The 22,875-nt window shown below is 44.9% G+C and overlaps 2 protein-coding genes across 4 annotated transcripts in view; one reads left to right on the top strand and one right to left on the bottom strand.

Annotated features, from left to right (window-relative positions):
* The window catches only part of ttc3 (tetratricopeptide repeat domain 3), a 35,462-nt gene extending 27,513 nt beyond the window's left edge, over positions 1-7,949 (top strand). For all 3 annotated transcript variants that reach the window (XM_088638914.1, XM_088638913.1, XM_088638915.1), the window contains exons 34-46: positions 127-195; positions 484-633; positions 1,433-1,572; positions 1,776-1,844; positions 2,420-2,516; positions 2,738-2,841; positions 3,338-3,425; positions 3,614-3,715; positions 5,834-6,237; positions 6,453-6,579; positions 6,808-7,005; positions 7,164-7,256; positions 7,340-7,949. In XM_088638914.1, coding sequence (XP_088495040.1) covers positions 127-195; positions 484-633; positions 1,433-1,572; positions 1,776-1,844; positions 2,420-2,516; positions 2,738-2,841; positions 3,338-3,425; positions 3,614-3,715; positions 5,834-6,237; positions 6,453-6,579; positions 6,808-7,005; positions 7,164-7,256; positions 7,340-7,471 — 1,773 coding nt within the window. In that variant the 3' untranslated portion in view covers positions 7,472-7,949. The remainder of the gene's footprint in view (positions 1-126; positions 196-483; positions 634-1,432; positions 1,573-1,775; positions 1,845-2,419; positions 2,517-2,737; positions 2,842-3,337; positions 3,426-3,613; positions 3,716-5,833; positions 6,238-6,452; positions 6,580-6,807; positions 7,006-7,163; positions 7,257-7,339) is intronic.
* A 1,106-nt stretch (positions 7,950-9,055) lies between these two features.
* On the bottom strand, positions 9,056-22,439 carry vps26c (VPS26 endosomal protein sorting factor C). Its single transcript, XM_088638924.1, has 8 exons — positions 22,270-22,439; positions 14,983-15,126; positions 14,606-14,755; positions 12,257-12,337; positions 11,687-11,761; positions 11,072-11,222; positions 10,524-10,676; positions 9,056-10,374 (listed from the first exon to the last, which is right to left on the bottom strand). Exons 1-8 carry the CDS (start codon positions 22,324-22,326, stop codon positions 10,292-10,294), a joined length of 894 nt encoding a protein of 297 aa, XP_088495050.1. The 5' UTR covers positions 22,327-22,439; the 3' UTR covers positions 9,056-10,291.
* Positions 22,440-22,875: the final 436 nt, after the last annotated feature.

Below are 22,875 nucleotides of genomic sequence, written 5' to 3'. Positions count from 1 at the left end.
ATGATTTAACATGGCAATATCTTATTTCTCTTATTCTGTATTTTGGTTCCTTTCGAAATATTTCATTGCCAAACATGTGTACGTCTGTGCGCTTATTGTGTTTAAAACGTTTCTTTCCCTGTATAGGTGCTTTGGGAACCCATGGATGAGGTTGCAGTTAATACAGAACCTTACAAACCATTTGAAAAAAATAAGGTAAGAGTTTCCGAGATCTACTTTAGTGCTTAAAAGGTCTTGCCGACCAAAAGATGTCTAGAAATGTTTTAAAGGAATTCGTAAAGGTTAATTCCATGCTGAAATGAGGAGAGAAAAAACGCAATTTTTCGGCTGTGAAGCCTTCTTCGAGTGTCAAAGAAGAAACGTTGTTTCTTTTCTTTACCTTTTAGCATGAAACAAAGCTTTCCTTGTTCCTTTGCAGCCTACACATGCTGACGTAGTATGACTTAAGACCTTTGTATTTTATTTTATTTTGTTTGGTTTCAGGGTGATCTAATCCTAAAAGAAAAGGATAACATAGATTTAGAAAAACAACTGAAACAAATTGAAAAAGGAATTGAAGAAAACCAGCGAATGAAAAAAGAAGAAATTACTTCCCTGGAAGAAGAGTTAAAAGAAATAAATCAGAATATAGAGGTACAAAATTATTTACTTTGAATGTTTTATTGATTTATCAACCTTGTTTCAAATCAATCCAAATTTTTCGTTCGGATTCTTTGTACAGAGTGTTGCAGAAATTGTCGTGTGGATTAAAACAAGGCATGGACTGTGGTGTCCACATCTTGTATTTGTTTTATTATTTAATTGATTGGCATCTCTGCCTGGCAATGAACAATGGATTTGTAGAAGGTGCTTCTCGATCAAGACATTGTGATTTTGTTTTTCATTTTTCTTAAAGAAAATAAGAGCAGCAACAAATGAAAGGAGATCATGCAGACCATCTAGTCTGTTTGGACGTTAGTAGCTAACTGATCCAAGGTCTTCGTCTAGCCAGTTTCTGAATGAAGCCTTGGTACCGGTTTCTGCAACATGACTGGGTAGTCTGTTCCATAGTCTCTCAACTCTTTGCTAAAGACATGATTTCTGTTCTCGGTTTTAAAAGCACTCCCACGTAGTTTCCACTTAAGTCCTCTGGTTTGTTTTTTTTTCTCATTCAGAAGAAGATTGCGGACTTAATTTTGTCATTTGACTTAGTCTTTGAAGATTTTGAATGCTCGAACCTGCTCCCATCATAATCAACTCTGACTCTAAGCCTTTAAACCTTTTGGTTTCTTTCAATTTGGGGATGTATCCGGTCTCTTCTGACTTCATTCCAAAGCAGCAATACTTTTTTTGGAACATCATGCCCAAAATTCTAAGTGAGGTCATTTGAGAGTATTAACAATGTATTGATTGAAATTCTCTGCTTTTGTTGTTTTGCATTATTCCTGTGCAGATTGCAAATAAAGAATTGGAGTTATTCCAACAGAAGTTAGAAGAGGAGGTGAAGAAAGATCAACAGGAAAAAAAGGAAAATCAGGAAACATTAAAGGCCCTTAAAAATCAAATCAAAGAACTTACTGAATCTAATGAGATGTGAGTAGTGGAGTTCCTTTGTTAAAACTTGAAATTTTGAACTTTTGCCAATTATTGATCCATTCATTGCACATAGTGGAAAATGTTTTTCCCCCTTTTTTTAACCAACGAATATAAGTTAAGGTGTCTGTGATGCACATTTTAAAGTGAAGCTGAAGTGAACATTTGACTTTTTTAAAAAACAAATTATTTTCTTTTCTCAGCTGCTTAAAAAACATTAAGGAGAAGAAGAAGGAGTATAATAAACACCTTAATGACTTCCTAGACCTAAGGCAAGTATCCCTGAGCAACAAAGCAGTTCACAATGGTCAGAATTCACCTTGATTACAGTTCTGGATTTACTTATTAACCTCCTAAATGTTCAGTGGAGATTTTCTCCAGCCATAACTAAAGTGCACAGAAACAATTAATATATTAGTATATTTTAGAGACTGAATTCAGGTATTTAAAAATGCTTATCTTTAAGTATGGAATTAAGATTAAGACAGATTCTGTCTTTGCTGTGGTTGGGTGTTTTTCAAGGTGCTCTTTTGGGATGAATTACAGGTGTCAGCCCTCAGTATGGGTACAGTACTATGAAGACTTCAATTCACAAAAAATAAAATACTGCACATTTGGTCACCATTACAGTTTGCATATAAGTATTCACAATCTCCCAGGAACATTTAAAAGCAAGAAGAAGCCACTCGGCCTATCAAGCCTGTTTGGTAGTAGCTAATTGATCTGCGGATCTCATCCTGCTGATTCTTAAGGGGAGCCAGGGTATCTTGTTCCACGCTCCCAAAGAGCGTCTCCTTTTCTCGGTTCTAAATGTATTATAATACAATGGTCTTATTGTCATTTACAGCAACCAGTCAGCTGCTGAGAAGATGAGCTTGGAAGAAGTTATCAAGAAGAGCAAGGATATGCATGCAGAGGCAGTGAAAAGATCACAAGTTGCAGAGGTGAAGTATATCTTGTAGTCCACTGTTATCGTTAGGCGTTTCATTTATCCTCTCCTGTGTCTCAATATAGTTTAAAAGAAATTTTTGCTTTTGGATCTCCTGTAATTCCAAGACCGGGATAGTTATGACAAATAAAAGCCAATTCTATTAAAAACAGTTGCATTCCTGCTCTGCTTTTTTGTGATAATAATAAAAAAAGGTTTGCTTCTTTGTTCCTGTAGATCTGTCTGCTGGAGAACAAGTGCAAAGCCAGCCTCCGTAACCTCCAGAAGTGCGTTTCAGAAGGAGAGTCCGTTCTTGCGAAGCTGAAGCAAATAGCAGCTGTGTAAGAAGGGTTCAGTTCTTCCACTGGCTTCGGCTTTTGTATAGACCTCTTATGATTAGCCATCCCTTGCCTTTATTTAAACTAGAATTCTGCTACCGAAATCTGATTACGTGTTGTCTAAAGCTGCTGTGGGGCCTACAGTTCTTTGTTTCCTCTTGATTCACAATCAGAATCAAAGGTACTTACATGTGGTACTGTTGGACCCACACAAATGGGCCATAACTGTAAGAAGATAAGCTAGTGAAGCTGAAGTGGACCCCAGGTCTATGTCAGCGTTGCGGTGTGTGGTGGTGCCTCGGGGGGGGGGAAATTTGGTTATGTATCTAGGGAATGGAGCAATACTGCTATCCTAGCGTGTTTTACAGTTCTCCATCGGTGTTGGTCCAAAACGGCAACCCGCGTTGACGCACAGTAGAACCATCCTGTAGGTCTCGGTGTAGCAGCAGCTGGTGTGAAGTCGCCCGCTTGCGTCAACACTGCTCTGCTTTCCTCCCAGGGTCCCCCCTCCAGCCTTCTTCATCCCAGTGATGGATGCCTGGCAGGCCCACGTGCTGGATGCCAAGGAGAAGATCCGAAAAATAGAAGTGAGTCTGTCAGGCTGTACACGCGTGGGAGACGGCAAGGAGGAAACCTGTTTTGCTCTGTTGCCGGCGAGTGCTTAGCCAGAAATACCAGGGTCCTCTGGGCCAACCTGTGAAGAGAGGGGCACATTTCCATTTCATTAGAACGTGTATTCAGGCTTTATTTTTTGTTTTGCCTAAATCCTATGCAGGGCCAGTACAAAGAACAAATCGAGCTCGTGAAGGGGGGTACACGGTTAACAAGTCTGGCGCCTGTGAATGTCCCCAGTCCTCTTCCGGCCCCCTTGCTTCCGGTAAGTGTTCAAACCTGTAGCTTTTCTGCTTAATGTGAAGCGCAGGGTTTGACTGTTGTTTTTAAAAAGAGACAGATTTATATACATCAATTTTAAAAGCATTTCTTCACCCGTCTTGCTTCCTTTACTGAATTATTATTATGCTGTGTTTTGCCATCATGGATTTTATTTCAGGGAATCAACTTTATGATAGACAAAGTGTTGTCAATACTGTTTGTATACTGTATATTCCAAATATGGAATAATATTCCTGGAAGGCAAAGGCTCACCAGTACCAGCTCTGGATGATCCTATCCATTTTATCCACCTGTGTAATAATTTTTACACTGTTAGTGCCCGCAGCACAAAGGGATTACAAGAAAAAAATAATGTATCGGCAGAATGACTGTAGAGCACTGTAGAGTGCTCAGAGGCTGGTCAGAGGTGACATATTGACCGCAGGAAACTGTCATCTTCTGTGGGTCAGAGAACATCGGAAGTGGTGGCAGAGAGAATGTGGGAGTGTCTTTTTCGGGAATGAATGCTGTTTTGGCTGACAAAGCCAGAATATACCATTATATTGATCGTTGAAGACAATGTGGGGAGAAATCGCCTTCATGGCCAAGGAAAGCAACACCTTTGATGCAGATTGAGGGCAGCTGTGCTGTTCAGTGAGCGATGCACTTACACAATCCCTGAACGAGCCGATTTTCATCCCATTGCAAGCCAATCCAGTAGTGATTGATGTTCCAATGCGACATCGCAGAACCGCGCGAGTACTAGGATTACAGTGGGGCGACATCGTGAAAAGAGTGTTGAGGTCCTGCTGCAGCCGGAGGTCTTTTCCACCCGATCGTGCAGTAGGACATCCGTGGGCCGGTTCAACCATTCTGTTGGCAGCAGACAAGTCTGACCAGCCAGCCTCCAGCAGGTGGCTGCAGATACACAGGAGAATCGGCAGATTATGCTACAGCAGTCAGGCCAGCGACTGTAAGGGCTGACTGTCACTGCTGTCAAGATGCCATTTCCAGTATGCTTAGGCAGATCATACCCGATACTAAACACTTGTACTAGTGCACGTCTTCATAACAAACATGAACCATTGTTCTTTAATCTGTGTTTTTGTTTACATTTTCTGCGATTCTAAGTATAAAAAATGTGATTTACAGACAATAGATCTGAATGTTGCAAGTCATTAGAAATCGTTTTTGGTTTTTGTCACAGTAAGGTCAAGGCTTGATGTAAAACTGGGGATACTAAACAGGTGCCTGACAGTGTGCATTTTTTTAGTTCTTCATTTAGTATCAGGCTTCATTTCTGACAGGAACTTTGTACTTCCTTATACCATGCTGCCATCTAGTGATTTCACTTGGGTACCTCCTCATACGGTGGGGTTCCATCTCATTTTATTTTTTAAAGCTGCCTTTAGATCCTTTGAATATTTTTTTCTAGTTTGTAAGTTGGTAGATGTCTGACCAGTTTTAATAAACATTACAGTTCAATTATATTATATTAAGTTATTCATATATAAATATAATGTAATAAAGTTATTATCATTATATTACATTCCATACTAATTTAGAAACCTGTGAGTTATTTCATAATTTGATTGTATCTCTTGGAATTCCTTAAATATTCCCAAGTTGTAGGGATCTTGAGAATAACGGGCTTCAATTATTTTAGGTATTCAGGCCTAAAATGAGTATACCGGCCTGTTTAAAATTGTTCTACAGAAAAAAAACATAGGCTAGCTGTCCCTGCTCTTCTAAGTTTCCATTCTGTTTAAGAATGTTTTTTGAAAAGCTAATGGACGATGAAAGTCTGGACTGTCCAGCTAGCAGATTGTCAGAAGCAGAGTCCTGAGTTTCATTCAAGGGCTTCGTTCTGCACTTCCGTCTTGCAGTTTTCTCCTGCCCCTCCTGCTCTTCCCCAGCAGGGAAGCCATGGGCTGGGCTTTCCTCCCTCAGACAGGCAGGCAGGTCGGGAGAGCATGGCACAGTGTAGCCGTCATGCAGTAAGTGCAGTAGTTCAGTGTAGTTCAGGTAGGGAAAAAGTAGTGACAATTATGGTTTACAAAGTAACGCTGCCACTAGTCAGCATGCTTCATTTTTTGCGTATTTGTCATATTCTCTTTTCTAGGCACTGCCAGTGGGACCCGTTATCGGCGACCCAGCTGTTCTGCAGGTTTTGCATTCTGCTCCTCGGACCAGTCCGCCCATCCCTCAGTTCTCCCATGGTGCAGTGCCCTTTGGATTGCCGGTGCCAGGGAAAGTGTACCAGCGGTCAAGCAGCCCTGCCAAAGCTGCCACTGGCCCGGCATTGGCTGAGCCCCACTCAGGGAAGCCAAGAGGCCAGACCTCTGCAGCAGGAGCAGGGCGTTCCCCTTCTGTCAGCCCTGCGCTTGCAAACAAGAGCAATACCACCAACACCAGACCAGCACCTTCCCAGTCTGGCCAGGGGCCTCGAGCTGCATCCCAGCAGAAACCCAATGCCTTCGAGAAAGTCATTGAACGATTGAGCTCGATGTTTCCACATTACACCAGGTACTCTCAGACTAGGGTTTCCTCTTATGTAAGGAGGTAAATTAAATCATAATTGTCTTAAAAATTATGTTTTTTAGGGCTTAGTATTTTAATGGTTATTGCATTTTTTCATTTGCATTTAATTGCAGATTGCAGTTTTTTTCAAGTTGCAGTTCAAGTTGCAATTTGTGAACACCTCAGTGTCCTTGATTGCTTTTATTGATGGTTAATTGTAGGCCAACGCTGACAGAATTCATTAAGGAGGCACGCGCTGCAAATGGAGGCAGCCTGAACTTGTTGTCCTATGAAGAAATCATTAACAGAGTGGCCCAGCTGATCCTAGATCACCAGGAGAACACCAGAGTAAGAAACACTGTTTCTGTCTTCATTGTGCAGACTATTACTTTGATGACCTCAATGCATTGTGAAGGTCTTTTTTTGCAGTACCGACGTGGAACCAGAATTACAGAGAAACTGCTGATGTGACTTCATAAGCCACGTTTTGCACCTGCAGCAAATTATTCCGGACTTTCGAATGCGTTTCAGGGGAATTAACACAGATTGTGACAACGGTGCTTTTCTTCTTCGCAGGAACAGATGGGATCAGCTTCCGGGGCCAAACTCGGAGAGCTTGGAGCCCAGCCTCATGCGTCGTGGACCTCGGCTCTCGGTGCGATGCCCAAATCAAGCTCTCCGGCCCCTGGCCTTGACCCTGGCGTGACCCCAAATTCACACCCTTGGAGAACCGTGGACCCCAAGAACCATTCCAAATGGTCTAGGGCCGGAGCGGTGAGGTTTCCTTCAGTTGTCTGTTTTTGTCCTATTCCTCTTATTAGCCAACTTGTGGCATTTGTTGAACACACAGCTCATTCATTCAAGCGATGCTAACTGGAATGGAAAGCTGGTATTTCTTTTTAACTCCGAGCCTGTAACTTACCTCCACACAGCTCAACGACGAGGACCCTTGTATCATTTGTCACGAGGAAATGTCCCAGCAAGATCTGTGTGTCCTGGAGTGCCGGCACAGCTTTCACCGAGAGGTAGGGGCAGGAGTGAGGCCTGTTGTGTCATGTCCAGACTTACACAGGAGGGGGCTGTGGCCTGACCTCTCTTGTCTTTGCAGTGCATCAAGGCTTGGCTGAAGGAACAGAGCACCTGTCCCACCTGCAGAGTCCACGCCCTGCTGCCCGAGGACTTCCCCATCCTGTCCGGGAGGATCCCGCAGAGCCACATGCATCACGCCGGCTCTTCCTGAAGCCGGCAGGACGGATCCGTGCCTGGGAACGCGCAAACTGCCAGGGACACGCAGCGTGGAGGGGCAGTGACGTCAGGCTGAATCCGCCGAATCCGCAGCAGGGTTGAAATTTTAAAACCGAGTAAATAGTTCATTTTTTGTTTGATCGTTTTTAGAGATTTTTTTTTTTAAAACCTTAAAATTCAGAACAGGTTTTCGATGTGCTTTTTGCCATCAGTCTAGTTCTGCGCCATCGCCTTGCTGCTTCCTGCAAACGGTTTACTTTGTTAGCTCCCTCCGTAGTGCTCTGAAGCTTTCCTCCCTCATTTATTCATATTTTTATCATTTGAAAACGTTTTTGTACAGGCAATGTATATGGAAGTGAAAATACAGTCATTTGTATTGAATTTCTCAAATGCCACAGCTATGCCCTTAGGAAGGTGAAATGGAATATTAACGTGCTGCAGTAAAATTAAAACCTTTCACAAGTTTAAGACAATCATCTCTTATTTCTTCTGTGTTTGGTCCTTCTTGCTGTATTCTTCCCATTTGGTTGGAGTGTGCACTTCTTGAGAGTAGTCGGTGACCTATGCAGGATACCCCTGGAGCTCAGAGAGTTAAGGTCACAGCAGTAAAAAATGAAGTCTAGTTTAGTTACAGTAGGTGTTACTAGAGATTTGAAGGGTTGTTAAAGAAGGAATTATTTATTTACTGCATGCAGTGGTTTATTTTTTTAATGATAATTAAGAGCAAAGGTCCTTAGACACTAAATGTCTTGTTAATTTTGTTTTTGGCAAACTTTTTAATGTGTTACCTGGGAGACATTTTATGTAGAACACCTCTTGATCCATGTTATTTTCTTATTTCAGAAAATGTACCAGTCTTTTTGTAATTGTACCTTGCATTGATATAGTGCCATTAATACCAAAGTGTTGTAGCACTACATCTACAACGTCAGCGCGAGATGCACTTGGGTGACAGATTACAGATACAAAGCAGATTATAAATAGAAGGGAAAAAAGTCTGCACGATGGGCAGATTTAGTGAGGCCATGCTGTACTGGCCCAGAGTGGAATTCAGTCAGGGCATTGGGATTGACAAACCTACTTTTCCAAACAGTCTTTAGTAATGATGTAGTGAGGACCTCAATTTAGTGTCACTTCGGAAGGACAGCACTTCCTACAGGATAGTGTCCCCGTTCTCCATACTGGAGCACAGATTGGTTTAGAGTTTCTGATCTAGATGTAAGAGCATTATCTACTGGTCAACAACTGTTAACACTGTCTCCCTACCTATGCAATATTACCAGTGTAGTATTGTCACAAAATAGTGATTGCATACCACATTGTCAACCATTTCTCAATTGCTTTTAAAATGTCTTAAAGCCATTGGCCATTGCCTTTTCATTTTAGGGCAGAACTGGTCAGATACCCTTGAACACTTATTTGGCAAACTGGGGCTGATCTACATTCAATTGAGACATTGATCTACCTGCCATTGATGACGTCCAAGACCTTTTTCAGTTTTTGCATGCAATCAGATATCAGGAAGCCAGCGTCATTTGCAGTGCAACTTTGGAGGTTGTTAGTGATGAGCAGAGAGAACTTTTGATGTTATCCAGGCCTGAGTAGTTTTATTTCAGTACAGCAAAGTCTGCACCTTTTGCCAATCCAGACTTCTGATTTTATTTCACTCTCTTGCATACTTTGCATGGAGTGGAAACCTTCGTTGCTCCGTAGAGATAATGGGCATAACTTGAAATGTATGCGTGTCTTGAGACTGACATTATTAATTTATTTCTGCTTTGTCATATTGTGGCTTGTTTATACAAGTGAGCTTCATGATGGGAATTGAGAATTTGCAAGGTGTAAATTGCATTTTAATCAACACTCCTTGTAAAAAAAAAAAAAAAAAAGGCATGTTATAGCACAGTCTTTCTCTCATTTGCAGAAGCCACGAATTTCAATTAAATGAAGTAACGCAGTTTAATTTACACACTTCCTTCTGCAATTCCCTCATTTCACACCGGTGCAAGTCAAATAGCTTAATGAAGTTCAGGCTGGACCATACTCACCATTGAGGGTTAGGATAGCCTTTTCACACCTTGTCTTAACTCTAGGTATACTTATTGTTTCAGTTCAGTTGCTGTATTTAATTTTGTAAATTGCTAAGTCAGTAATAGTTCAGTAATGGTTCTGTATTCAGGATCTTACACAGTATAACTTAAACGACCTCATTTAATGAAGTACTTGTTACTGGTTTACTTCAAAGTACAACTATTCTGATTTGAATTAGTGGTTTATGAAACCTAAGGCTGTAGTTCCAGAGTTTTATTATACTTTACTCTTCAACCTTACATTTCTATCATTGAGACCCTGATTAACAATTACTGAACGAAGACCACCTCTGCAAGACTGAAAGAGAGAATTTGACATTTCCTAAATATTTTAAATCTTAAAGCTTGCTTGGCATGTTTAAATGAACCTATACAAGGCAGGCAAAGTTATTAATCAGTGTCAGAATTGCAATTAAAGTGACACAACTTTGTAATTACATCCTTCCTATACCGTTAACCCCCCCCCCCCCATTAAATGTTTTGTAGTATGCCTGTAAAAAATAACTACAAATCAAGCTTTGACAAAATGAGATATCCATCCTGGATATGTCAAGATCTTCTGTCATTGCATTGGTCCAAATGCGTTCCTCTATGCAAGACGTGAGCGTTCAGTGTTTATTTCCTCTCTCCTGGGCTGCGTCCATTCACACTCCTCTAGCTCGGACAACACACCTCCCAGCTGCGAAAGGCATGAAATAGGAACCTCCTTCCTCCACCGAGAGAGCTCAGACCCGGTACAGTTTAAGAGGAAAGTTCTCCGTAATCAGATGGTCATCGTGCAGAACGGTCACGATGTTCACTTCAAACTCTGGAAAACAAGAGGAGAAAAGTGAGGGATTTCGAGACCTTGAGAAGCCAAAAGAAAGGTCAGGAATGGTTTCATGCCTGCAGACCTTGAACTGAACCTCGTAACAGGCTCTGAAGACCGAGTGGAAGCGACAGCTGTGGCTTACTTACCGACTTTGAAGTTGGTTGTTTCCAGGGTGGGGCAGGTGAAGAGCCGGGGAAACACCATGTAGATGGGAATGGGGAGGCCGTGACACACGTCGCCCTCCGCGATCTGGATATTCTGAATCTCCGTGGCATCTCTCGCGTAGCCCTCGGCACACCCTGCCAGCAGCAACAGAACCCGAAATTAGCCGATTCGGCTTCCCAATAAAGACGCACAAAAAATGTTCAGCTTAAAAGTCACGGGATGAAAAATAAACACAGAGAGTGCTCCACACGATGCATCGAAGCACTAGGCTTGTATTCTAGCCCCTCACGGTGGGGTTGGAACTAGGACCTCTCTGCTGTCCGTCTCAGCCTTGTGGGTAAACTGAAATATTTTGTGCAGCTCTGCTCTCAGTCTCCCCAGCACTGCTATACTACTGTCTGCGTGGAGTAACACCTACAATCCCCAGCCCTAGGGCTTCGCATCAAGTCAAACTGGAGTTGGCCTGGATGACCGTTTGCGGTAAAGCTGTGTCTGAATGTGTCCGGGGCCAGAGAGTGCCTCCCCTCACCGCAGGTTTCCACACGCACGAGCTGCAGCTCTATGCTCTTGACGGGCACCTCCGAGCTCTCCACCACCAGCTCGCCCGTCAGGGGCTGGGTGATCACGCAGTTGGTGGAGTTCAGACGTCCCCGGATCTGGAACCGCGGGAGGCCGCTCCTCTGAGGACGGAGGGAAAACAAAAGAATAAAGGTGGGAATTCACGGGCCTTGGGGCAAGTCCCCATTGGCTACTAGAAGCTCAACGAGCCGTTTGTGGAGCTATCCCACATTTGGCCGTCTCTCCTCAGGCCATCTGGTTAATGGAGATCCCATCAGTGGAGACACAGCGTCCCTGGCTTCTCAGCCCAGTGGCGAAGGCCCAGTCCTCTGCACACAGCTGGGGGCCACTAGCCGAGCGACTCCCAGCCGGCAGGCTGCCGATCGAGATGGACATGACGATCTGTACCCTTCCCAGACTACAGTCTGTAAAACCCCGGCAATGCATGTGTACAGGACCTCCACTACACCCTCAGACGCTCTCCAAATGGGTTATCTGAGGTCCACAAGACAGTGCTTTAGTGTGCCCGTAACCCAGTACAGCAAGCTGTCCACACTGAAGCCCCACCAGGCACACTGTCACCCACCTCTCTGACATTCTGCAGTGTCTCTGGGGTGATGGTGAAATCCACTGGACTCGGCAGGAGCTTCTCCTTCTGAGGCTGAGAGACAACAGTAGGGTCACGCAAGGCAAAGAAGCACCAACCACCAGCACGTGCGTTTTTTTTTTTTATTTGAACACTAACATTGCAAAATGGAAAGGAGGAAGGACAAGAGCACCCGTGAAAACGGGCTGGATGAGGGCCAACGAGATGCGTCACTGGGCCAACAAGGGAGATCACGGGCGCCTGTGCTCACGGGATACAGTTTGAAAGGGCAGTTGGGAGTTCAGAGCACAATGAAAGTGACTCAGCGCGTGCTCAGGTCAAAGGCTCTCCGTTCTTGTGGAACCCAACCGAAACTGGCATCGTCCTCCCGAGCTGAGGAGTTCGTCAGAGTCGGACACCCATCACTAATCCCAGCATTCATTTGTACCCACGCTACACGAGGATTAGACCAGGCAGGCCACAGAACAACACAAAAAAAACCCATCCCACCAGAGATCCAACTTGAGGATCTGTAAAAACAGAGAAGTGGCGTAGAGCAACAGGTATTACCTGAGAGTGAACCATGAACTCGCAGGTCTTGCTCAGGTCTTTGGCCAGCAGAGATCTCTTCATATCGCAGCGCAGAGTGTACTGCCAGCAACAAGAAACACAGGAGCAGCCAGTCAGAGCCAGGCTGAAACTGGGGGATCATGGCCATTTATCAAATCCTAAATCAGTATTAACCTTTTTATTAATTGAGTTTCAAAAACTACAGTGTTCCAACTTGTTTTTAAATTGAAAATGCTTCTTACTTGATTTTCCACAATGTTGTAATAGAGCAAATTCGGATCCCCCTCTGCAGAATGGTGCATTTATTCTTTTAAATGTTCAACATTAAAAATGGGACAGAACTGAGAAAAAGCAAACATTCTATTGCAATGAAGTAAATCGGTTGGTAGGGGGGTTGACTACACAGTTTCTGGACCAAGACCTTGTAAATAAACGCACTCACCCCCTCTTCTCATTCTCCTTCTTAAACTCACCCCCATCATTTCACACCTGCCCTCAAAGACCCCCCTTGCTGAGCCCCCACCCCCCTCTTCTTATCCACCTCTGCCTGCCACTCCCCCCTTGCCATCCCCCCACACACATTCTTTACTTGGCTGAGGGTGGAGGCTGTGTGCGTGGTACTGCGAGCGAGCGAGGGAGGGAAGAGAGATGCAATTAAAGCTGGAATTGCTGGCAGAGATCTCCGAGAGCCTGCCCTGTTCCAGGCAGAGAGACAGACGCCCACCAGACCACCCACACAACCGGGCTCGGAGACAAGAGGCCGATGGCCATGTGGGAGGCTCTTGGAGCTGGTGGAGGGTTGAGTGTAGATAGTAGCACAAGGCCCGCTGCCCTGTCACAGGATCAATCCATAACAGCTCAGGAAAAGACGGCATCATATGGGACACTTGCAGCCGCTTTGCCAAAGTCACGCAACGGACAGAAATACTTTTGGGGCACCTGCTGCGCACTTCAGTAATTTCAGGTCTCTAGTGCGTTTCATCCACCGTGGAACAAAAAATAAACAAAAGAGAAAAACGGACACTTCAGATCACCTGCTGCTTAGTACAGTGTAAGCGTTACAAGCTACTTTAAGGACAGAAGCTTTCCACAGACCAGAGAACAGTGTTATAATCCCATAAAACTGCCTGTGCTGAAGCAGCAACACTGACACACAAGAGCCGCTATTTCTGGAATGTTTCGCCCACACACACCGTGTGGGCTACTGTTTTGGTGAGCGACAGCATAGCGTGGGTCTGTGTTGTTCAGCTGTAAAATCCCTGACCTCTCATGGAAAATACCACAAAACATACCGACTGAAAATGCGAGACAAATATTTAAACCAAGCTTTAAAACGTATACTAGACCTGGCCAGGAATAGCTTCGTGGAGTTTTCCATTTGCTCAAGCCCTTTTCCTAACTGAAAAGGAGTCAATTGTAAGCCTGCGTGTCCAACTGCAAAGTGTGCTACTTCAGATATCTAAATGCACAGCCATTCTGAGCTCTAACCTTCCCCTGGCCAGATTATATTCCGATTATCGCAAGCATTTGAGTCACAATAAAATGCTGACAAGACTGGTCCTCTGAAAACATGTTTCCCCAGACTGTTAAATAACATTCTGTTCAGTTTTGCTAAAGGAGACACCACACATTTCCAAAACGGGAAACATCAATTAATTTGTGCTTCTCGTCTCTATAATTATTCCTCATTATCTAAACTTAGCTACAAAAAGGACCACAATCACGGTTTTGTTTTCCACAGATGCCGACTAAACAAAAGCCATATTTAATGGCCAACAAGCAGAAAATAAACTCAGTGTTTTGTGAGAAGCCTGTGTGAAAACACTGGGCGCTCAAACGCACATCCTGAGAAATGTTTTTTCGTCTGGTTGTGTCGGACTGCAGAGTTTGTGCAAATATGATGGAAGCACCTGGGTATTTTGTGCTGGCAGGCTGGCTTCTTGTCAAGTGGGGGAGATGAATAATGTCAGCCTAGGACAGAAAATGTCATTATGGAGAGGAGGCACAAGTGAGGTAGAGCTCCTGGTTTTTTCTGTAAGACTTTAGGATGAGTTGAACAAGGTACGTTAAACCACCAGTTCGTCTGGGAACAGGAATCGTGACCTAACGGCATGCTGGGTCCCCTCGGGAATTTGTGCTCTTTGTTCTCATAAATTCCCAGCTCCAGTAAAGCCGAGATGATGACAGGAGCGACAAAAAGACCGATTTGGTTTTGGATGAAGCAAAGATGTTCACATAATCAGGTGCATCTACTACGACACCTTGCATGCAATCATCCCCAGTCCGCATTGCAGGGCACAACACAGAACGGGGGGCAGGAGGTCCATACCAGTGCTCTGTGACCTTTACCTGGATGTTGACGAAGACACCATGGTAGGTTTCATACAGCACTTTGTTCCCCTTGACATGCAGGGGAAACTCGAATGGAATTTCCGTCTTGCCGCTGGGGACCTTTCCTGGCTTGACTACCTCGATGTTGCCGCTGATCAGCTGGATCGGCTGCAAAACAGAAGGAGAGATAGTTAACGCAGCAGGGCCAGAAAGGCAGCTGTCACTGAAGGATGGTCGGATTCCACTGTAGGACTGAGAAACTGAGGGCAGCGGTACTGAGTGGGGGGGCCTGTCAGTTTTGCTGTGTGGAGCACAGCTGGCTCACGGTCTTTGGACTGTTGGCGTGTCCTCGGTGGCGCAGTGTCAGGGATGCACGGTGTGTGGCTGGTGCAGACCTTCACGGAGTTGTAGAAGGCCTCAAAGACGCCCACGCTCTTGGAGCTCAGCTGCAGGTTGACCACTCCTTCCATGGAGAGAGAGATCCCTTGATGCTGCACAGCCTCCTTGCTCACGATCACCACCACACCTGCCAGCACCTCCTGGCACAGAGAGAGAGAGACAGACAATATTATCAATCAGCACCGCAGGCGACCTCGCCCACAGCCACGCAGACGGCTTCTGCTGCCATCTCGCTCTTTTCAGACCGCACGCTGGCTTCACCGATGGGGTCACGGTCACCCTCGGATCAGTCATCTGTTAAGGACCAAACAGGACGGAAGGGCTGAATGGCCTCCTCTTGTTCGTATGTTCTCTCTCCTGCTGCAGCAGGCATTTCCTGACCAGCTCTGCGTTCTCCCCCCACCCGTACAACAGGCACCCCATCTCCAGTACTGCAGTTGCCTGGGGTTACAATACGGTATTTAGGAACAACCCCTGCCAAGCCGAGTTTCCAGTGCGGCACATTTTTCTAAAGGAAACAGCATCCTGAAAACTGCATGATCCTTCCCCAGCAACCAGACAGAGAGCAACCCTAGCAGTAATACGGCAAAAAAGCGCAATTAGGCTGCTCTAGTCCTGCACTTCATATTTCCTTGGTTTGCGTTACAGTTCAGGAAAGAGTGAAAAACCACTGCGAGTCAGGAGATACAGGGAACACGGGAGCTGCCTCAAAACAGAGCAACATTCATCTTATTTTGACAAAAACAGAGCGATCGCTCACTTCAGCAGATCCGAATAACCGGTGGAATTGAAAAAAAGATGTCTGCAAACAGCCAGTTTTGGCAAGAAGCCAGTGGCAGGCAAACAGCGAGTGGTGACAGGAAATAGCCCCCCAGGAGCGTCCCCTGCAGCAGGGCACTCGGCAACCGAAGTCCCGACAACCTGGGACATGAATATTGCACGGCACCAGAGACCAAACTGTCACACTGCAAATTAATTAACAAAAGCGAGACCCCGGATTTAACACGCAAGAGGGGACAAGAAAGCCGGGCAGTAATACATGTCCGGTTCCCATGAGCTTTAGCTGGTAAAATAAAAAGTTGAATCAATATTTCAGAAAACCCTTCTGTTACACGGAGAGGGGGAGATTAAAAGCAACACCGATTGCCAAAGGCAGAATCCTCTGTGGTGTTAAACCTGCAGCCCTCTGCGCCTGTGTGCACTGCTGGGACTTCAGCTCGCTACTAGGAGTAGAGTAGCAGGTCAGCAGCACAGAATACACCCTGCCCATAGCAAACACACAGCTCACTCCAAGACAAGAAGCAGGACACGGGCCACCAGACCTTAAACAGTCGGTGAAGCTCGGCACGAGAATCAGTTTGGTTTCGAGGGGGGCTGGGAGCTGGTGAGACCCGAACGACACAAAAGTAATCCCAGTTTCTGAAGTTCCAGAGGGCACAGCTGCTGCAAGACTCACTCGCTTTTCACCCAGGCAGGTTGACCAGAGGAGTTCCCGCTTCTGACAGGGAGGCCCAAGGTCTCGTGTACAAGAGGTCATTTACTAGCTAGCGTCAGCCAACGGGCAAGTCTCAAGCTCAAGACAAAGGAGGGTGCTGCAGTCCTATGATCAAAGTAATGATAATTAATCATGATTGTTTAGTTATAATAATTGATTTTATTTTTACATAGCACTTTACAAGAGGCTTCTTAAAGTGCTTTACAGTACAACAGCAACACAAAAGACAAAAACATGAAATCTATGCAAGGCATATACAAGGAGAGGAGGGGGTAGAAGGGAGTATGGAATAAAGTTACCCAGTTAAGTAACAGCTCTTCTGAAAAAGAAGGGTTGGAGTCTGGATTTGAAGGAGTTTGGAGAAGGTGGCTCTCTGATATCCTTGGGGAATGAATTCCAGAGCTCTGGGGTGCAGCAGGAGAAGGCATTTCACCCCTAGAGTGTGGATGGGCTTGGGGAACAGATAGGAGACCAGACCTTGAGGAACAAAGGCTGTGAGGGCTGGGGAGCAAGACTAGAGTAGCTCAGACAGGTACTGAGGTGCGCTTTCGGGAGAAAGGAGGAGGAGAGGACGGCTGAGCTGGGCGGGACACTGGGGTGAACACGCCTGCTCTTTCGAACAATGTCGTGAGGTCTCCAGTGAGCCAGACTGACATCTCGCCAGCACCTCCCAGAGCACTTGTGTGGGAGGCAGCTAGATCAATGATCAACGCAGGTATTCTATTGGTTTATATGCCATGCTGAACCGGGAGAGGACATATCATGTCACGTTTGCTTGGCTGTTGGTGACCAGGGCTTTAAACGATGAGGGTCAGTTGAGCATAGCCAATCACACCAACGCTGCACGTCACTGGGAGAAATGTGAAGTGCAAAAACCCAACACAGACAATCAGCACAGCTTGCCCTTGAAACTTCAGAAGTCACCTGCATCGAGACGTAACATCAAAGGTAATACTCTGAAAGTCCACAGGGGGGCAGCAACGCAGCAGCATATCAATATACAATCATAAAATCATCAGATTTCTTGTGCGTGACTTCGATTGTATTTTTTATAGTTAAAAAATAACGAAGATTTATAATTTTACGCTGTATTAGTGGTTTTCATTTGCGGTCCTACAGCAACAATGTCTGCTGATTTAATTGCACCTGAGCCCTACTCTACATCTCTAGTATTAATTGATTATTTAATGTATCTGCTTGCTTGTTTTGACTTTTATTTAACTTGTTTCTTGAGTCCGTCCTGAGTGTCAAAAATACCAGACATCAAAGGAACTGTTTCCAACTCACTTCACAGTTGTTGTTTCTGACTAAACAACTCTTGCTAGTGGAACAACCAATGATGAACAGACAAGAATAGGAATGACACTGTAATCAGACACACCCACCACTGGGCGTGACACTGCGTCGGACACACCCACCACGGGGGGTGACACTGCGTCGGACACACCCACCACGGGGGGTGACACTGCGTCGGACACACCCACCACGGGGGTGACACTCGGACACACCCACAGCGGGGGTGACACTCGGACACACCCACAGCGGGGGTGACACTCGGACACACCCACAGCGGGGGTGACACTCGGACACACCCACAGCGGGGGTGACACTCGGACACACCCACAATGTGTCCAGCTGGATACATTTCAGGCAGCACACCTGAATGAGGGCAGCTCAGAACCTAAGAAACTGGCACAGGGTTGACTTATCCGACATTTTAAGAGCTAAAAGCAAATTTAATAAAATGCCCCCAAAAGAAAACTGAAATCAATTAGGCTGTGATTAAGAACATGGCTGAAGTAAAACAAACAAGCCGCTGTACTCCTGCAGACCCCCTCAGCTTGTTCTCACACACAGACCCTTCAGTGCCTCAGACAACTTAATACCAGTCACACATCAGCATCACTGATTCTGGTATTCTAGGAGACAATGGACAGGCATGCCCACAACCAGTCCACACAGCTGAAGTGGCTCCTGCCCCACCCTGCGGCAACAGGCTCTGTCCGACACACCGTGCCCTCCTGCCCTGAAACCCAGCTGCAGCGGCAGTGTAGAGCCTCTGTCCAGATGTCAACAGCAGGTCAGTGAGGCTGCCATGCATGTACCACCTTGTCAAGCTGAACAGTTATCGATCTCTTTCAAACGGCTCCGTCCTTCGAATGAGACATAAAACCGAGGTTTTGACTCTCTGAATTCATTCAAAATCCCAGGGCATTTCTTGAAAACAGTAGGGGAGTTACTCTGGTGTCCTGGCCAAATTTCCCATTGGCCTTTACCAATCATGGCCTCCTAATAATCCCATCTCTGGCTTCATCACTCTGTTCTCCTCCCCACTGAGAACTGGTGTGTGGGGAGTGTACTGGTGCACTATGGCTGCCGGCACATCTTCCAGGTGGGGCTGCACACTGGTGGTGGTGGAGGGGAGTCCCCATTACCTGTAAAGAACTTTGAGTGGAGTGTCCAGAAAAGCGCTATTTAAGTGTAAGGAATTAATTAAATGCAAACTGGTATAAAATCAGATACAGATAAAAAAATATAACTCAAGCCCCTACTCCTTCCTCTCAGACACACATAAGGAGACTTGCGCTCACAAACACAACGTGCACACCTGAGCACGCACAGGAAACACTGCTAACCAACACTAGCCGCTGGTGTGTCAGGGCAGAATCCCCACCAGACTGGTGGATTTAGGCCAGATGTTCCTATCGTTTATCCCATGACTTGACGGCTTCTGCCAGGAACAGGAGCTGGGGGCATTTAAAGACTGTAAAAGACAGAGGAGGAGAGCCTGTCAATCGATATTCTGCCAGAGCTCCCTGCCCATTACAAGCTGCTTGAGGTAATTATCACTCATGAGTGAGGAGTCCCATCTTAATTAGCAGGTATGCTCATTACTGCCTGAGTTAAGAAGTCCAGTAAAGAGGTACTCAAGCTCCTTCAACAGTTCCTTCAGTAGTAACGAGAAATGTCTTACTGGACTCAAGTACGACTGGCTTACTCATTTTATGTCCTTTTCAGTGGCCAGAATGAATGTTTCTTCCAAAGCACTGGATTACTGGATCTAGAACACAGGAATTATGAATAACTTCAATTACATTTTTAAACATTTATTTGTTTTTGTTATATGTCCTATCTTGTGTGAGAGCTGGGGCAAACACCTGCAGTCCACACACTTAATGAAGTCACTGCATGTTTCTGACATATTTACAGTATTGTTGTTACAGAACCTCGGTTGGGTCAAAAACAAAAAGAACAAAAACTCTATCCTGATGCCAAGAACCAGTGTAGGGAAGGCAGAGCACCTGCAGAAACTGTATCTGAAACTGTATTAACTCTTAAAAACAAAACAAATGGATCAAGAGTCTAATCAGAGATAAGACTATTCCATATAAAATTAAAAATCTGTATAATACACTGTGCATTACTGTTTTCCTTAAGTGTATAAAAGTAACAGGCACCACTTTTTATCCTTTCCTTGGTGTGTATCTAGGAAAACCAGTGAGGTCATTACAATACTGCAATTTCATCTTTAGTAAACTGAACAACAACTAAAACCAGCCAACTTTTAAAAAACCACAAAAACCACTTCCGGTTCTAGAGACATTATAAGAAAGGCTCAACCATTGCCTCTCCCAGAAAAGGCAATGAATCCAAGTGCAGTTTCTCACAGACAGGCTGCTCCATTAAGAGAGCTCTTCAGATCACTGCTCTGTGAGAACACACTGTGCTCCGGCAGAGACTGCACTGGGGTCATTCAACAGGCACAGTTCCAAGAAAAATTCATTTAACTATTTTCTCCTTTCAAGAACTTCGGAGCTACTTCGTTTCTTTTTCTGAAATGCCTGAGATGGCCTTTATTGCTTGATTAAATAAAAGAGAGAGACTTTTCCCCTCGATCACTTTGGCAGACATAAGGAAGTGGCCAGTAAATTTTAGTCCAGAGGGAACAGTCCGACCTGCTGGTCCACCAACACCACCTACAGCATCAATCTAGTCTTTCTCAGAGGTGACCCAAGCACTGACCAGCCTTGCCTGGCTTCAGAGACATCAGAACACATGGGGGCAATGTTGCAGTCATCAGCGTGAAGTAATTCTGCATGCACACAGGACATACCTTATACTTTACTTTTGAAATACACTTTAATATGCACACAACCTCACAATTCTCAATCACTATTAACAAAAAATACTTTAAATCACTGCCCCTGTATTCGATGGCACCATGGAAATGAATTCGGGGAAAACACCACAACAACGGCACAGAATGATTGGTTGCTTTATAACAACTCACCAATGACCTACAAATGGGTGTTATTTTCTTTCAAGCAAACCGCACAATGAAAAGACACAACATATCATACAGACTGCAGTATGAAGATTATTGTGAAGCTAAGTAGTGGGGCTACATACCTGAGCAGAAACAACTCTTTGAGCCTTCAGTATGGCAATAACAACAAGGACACAGATTTCAGGCAGTTTCTGTCCTAAGGATAAAAGGAATCCTGTGCTCTGTCGTTTTGAATCAAGAAGTGAATATAGTGGCTCTGAGATGAGCCCCTCTAGAGCTTCATGAGTGAAAGACACATTTCTATGTGATCCAGTTCTCAGGGACCTGCACCTGAAATCCAGAGGTTTTATAGTGCTTGAACATCGGTGATTAAAATATTATAATTATTAAAAAATCTTTATAGTTAAACATGTTTCGTAGTTACACATTAGCTAAGGTTGACACAAAATATCATTGGCGCCACCGGTGAGGTCAAACCTTTTTTATACGGTCAAAAGTTTTTCGGGCTTCATCTAGCAGTGTTAATGTTGAAGCTTGACAAAGTCGCGGTTATTCATTTTTATTAACCCTCTTCTTTTGATCACGCTATGAAAACGAACAAGAATGATGATTTTACCCACATTAAAGTTATTGCGTGCGGTGGAATATATTAATACAACCTCATTAAAGTATTAAAATGCCTTATTGTGTCAAAAATACATAAAAGCATTTTCCTTCTATATCGTATAGTTGCTTCCTAGACATGAAGCTTTCCATAACCTATGCCTAAGAATAGCTCCATCACTTTTATTTCTCTGTCTGTGGACATGTAAGATTGCGTGAGGTCGGTCAGTCAGTCTGCCGTCTGTGACTCTGAGGACAGACATTTCCACTGGTAACCACAGCAATTTGCGAAGGGACAAGGTCGCTGTACTGGAGTGCGAACGCAGGTCCAGTTTAACTCGTTTTGCGAAACCATCGCTGTGACAGTTCTGTGTTCAGTCACAAACGCGTTGCTGCCGAGCGATTATGGAAGGATTGAGATGTTGTTTTCTTACTGCTTACCCAGGAGAGACACAGAAGCGAGCAAGGCGAATCTAAACACACTTTCCACCCGACATGGTCCGACAGTGACACCGAGAGACGGAAACCTCCCACCTTGACATTACTATATAACAAGTGACAGTAAGTACTGCACACTCCCCTGATAAATGAATGACAGCATTCAGGTTTAAATCTCGTAGGCCAACAAAAACAGCGTGGCTTTCGCTTTTTAAAGCGACAATTCTCTTGTGTTGTGCTTTCCATTGCATTGCAAAACACAAAACGCACTGTAGACTATTAATTGCATTATTAATAAAGTGAAGTAATTCTAAGCGGTTTTCAAACAGGCACAGAGCTAATAGGTCAAAGATGGTCAGAAATCCTCTGAAACTCTCTACTGAGCAAGTGGTTAGCTGTTCACACACCGTAAGGACGGGAGGGGGGCAGGGTGGACATGATCGCCGAAGAATACCTTACCCCTTCGTGATAGACTTTATTTGCTCGCTTTAGTCTGATGTCCAAACTTGTGCTCATTTTGTTTTCTTCTCGGGAAAAGAGGATTCTGAGGCCAAAAAAAAAAAAAAGAGGGGGTCCCGATGCGCTCGACCACGTGATCGCGCCGCAGCGGAGTCACGTGACGGGCTGTCACATGACGCGCCGGTCACGTGGGTGGGCTGCTCTCTCTCCCCCCCCTCGCCCGGCTGTAGCGCTGGAGGCGGATGCTGGAGAGCTTTTGGCATTTCATTTTGCGATCGTGTGTTTCTTTTTTTTTTTTTACCCCACATGAGCGCATTATCTAACGTGTATACCTATGCCCAGAAACCAAGAGATAACGTGTGAGACAGCGCTGTGTGGTAGCCGGTTTGCTTCAGCCTGCGCATCCCCTTGCATTGTGCGGGCGGCAATGGCGTTAAGGTCTGGACGCTGGCAGACTCAGTTGAGAGCATTGCGCAATCCTGGTTCCCCGCTGCCACCCACTGTGCAGTTGCACAATTTCAGTCGTTGGTTGCGAAACAGCCCTTTTAAAACAAAATGACTTGTTGCATGGGCTGGCCCTGATACCCATTAAAGCTACTGGTAAAG

Source organism: Lepisosteus platostomus, chromosome 7 (genome assembly GCF_059453375.1).
Source record: "Lepisosteus platostomus isolate fLepPlt1 chromosome 7, fLepPlt1.hap1, whole genome shotgun sequence".
Taxonomy (NCBI): domain Eukaryota; kingdom Metazoa; phylum Chordata; class Actinopteri; order Semionotiformes; family Lepisosteidae; genus Lepisosteus; species Lepisosteus platostomus.
The sequence above is the reverse complement of the archived record's forward strand: the minus strand, read 5'-3'. Positions and strand labels throughout refer to the sequence as shown.

Coding starts and splice junctions, on each gene's coding strand:
- vps26c (XM_088638924.1), bottom strand. CDS start 22,326: ATGAGCACAAGTTTGGACATCAGACTAAAGCGAGCAAATAAAGTCTAT. Junction 15,127..22,269: donor ATAAAGTCTATCACGAAGGG/GTAAGGTATTCT, acceptor TCTCTGTGCCAG/GAGGTGCTGGCAGGTGTGGT. Junction 10,677..11,071: donor CGTGCGTGTGGAAACCTGCG/GTGAGGGGAGGC, acceptor TGCTGCTGGCAG/GGTGTGCCGAGGGCTACGCG.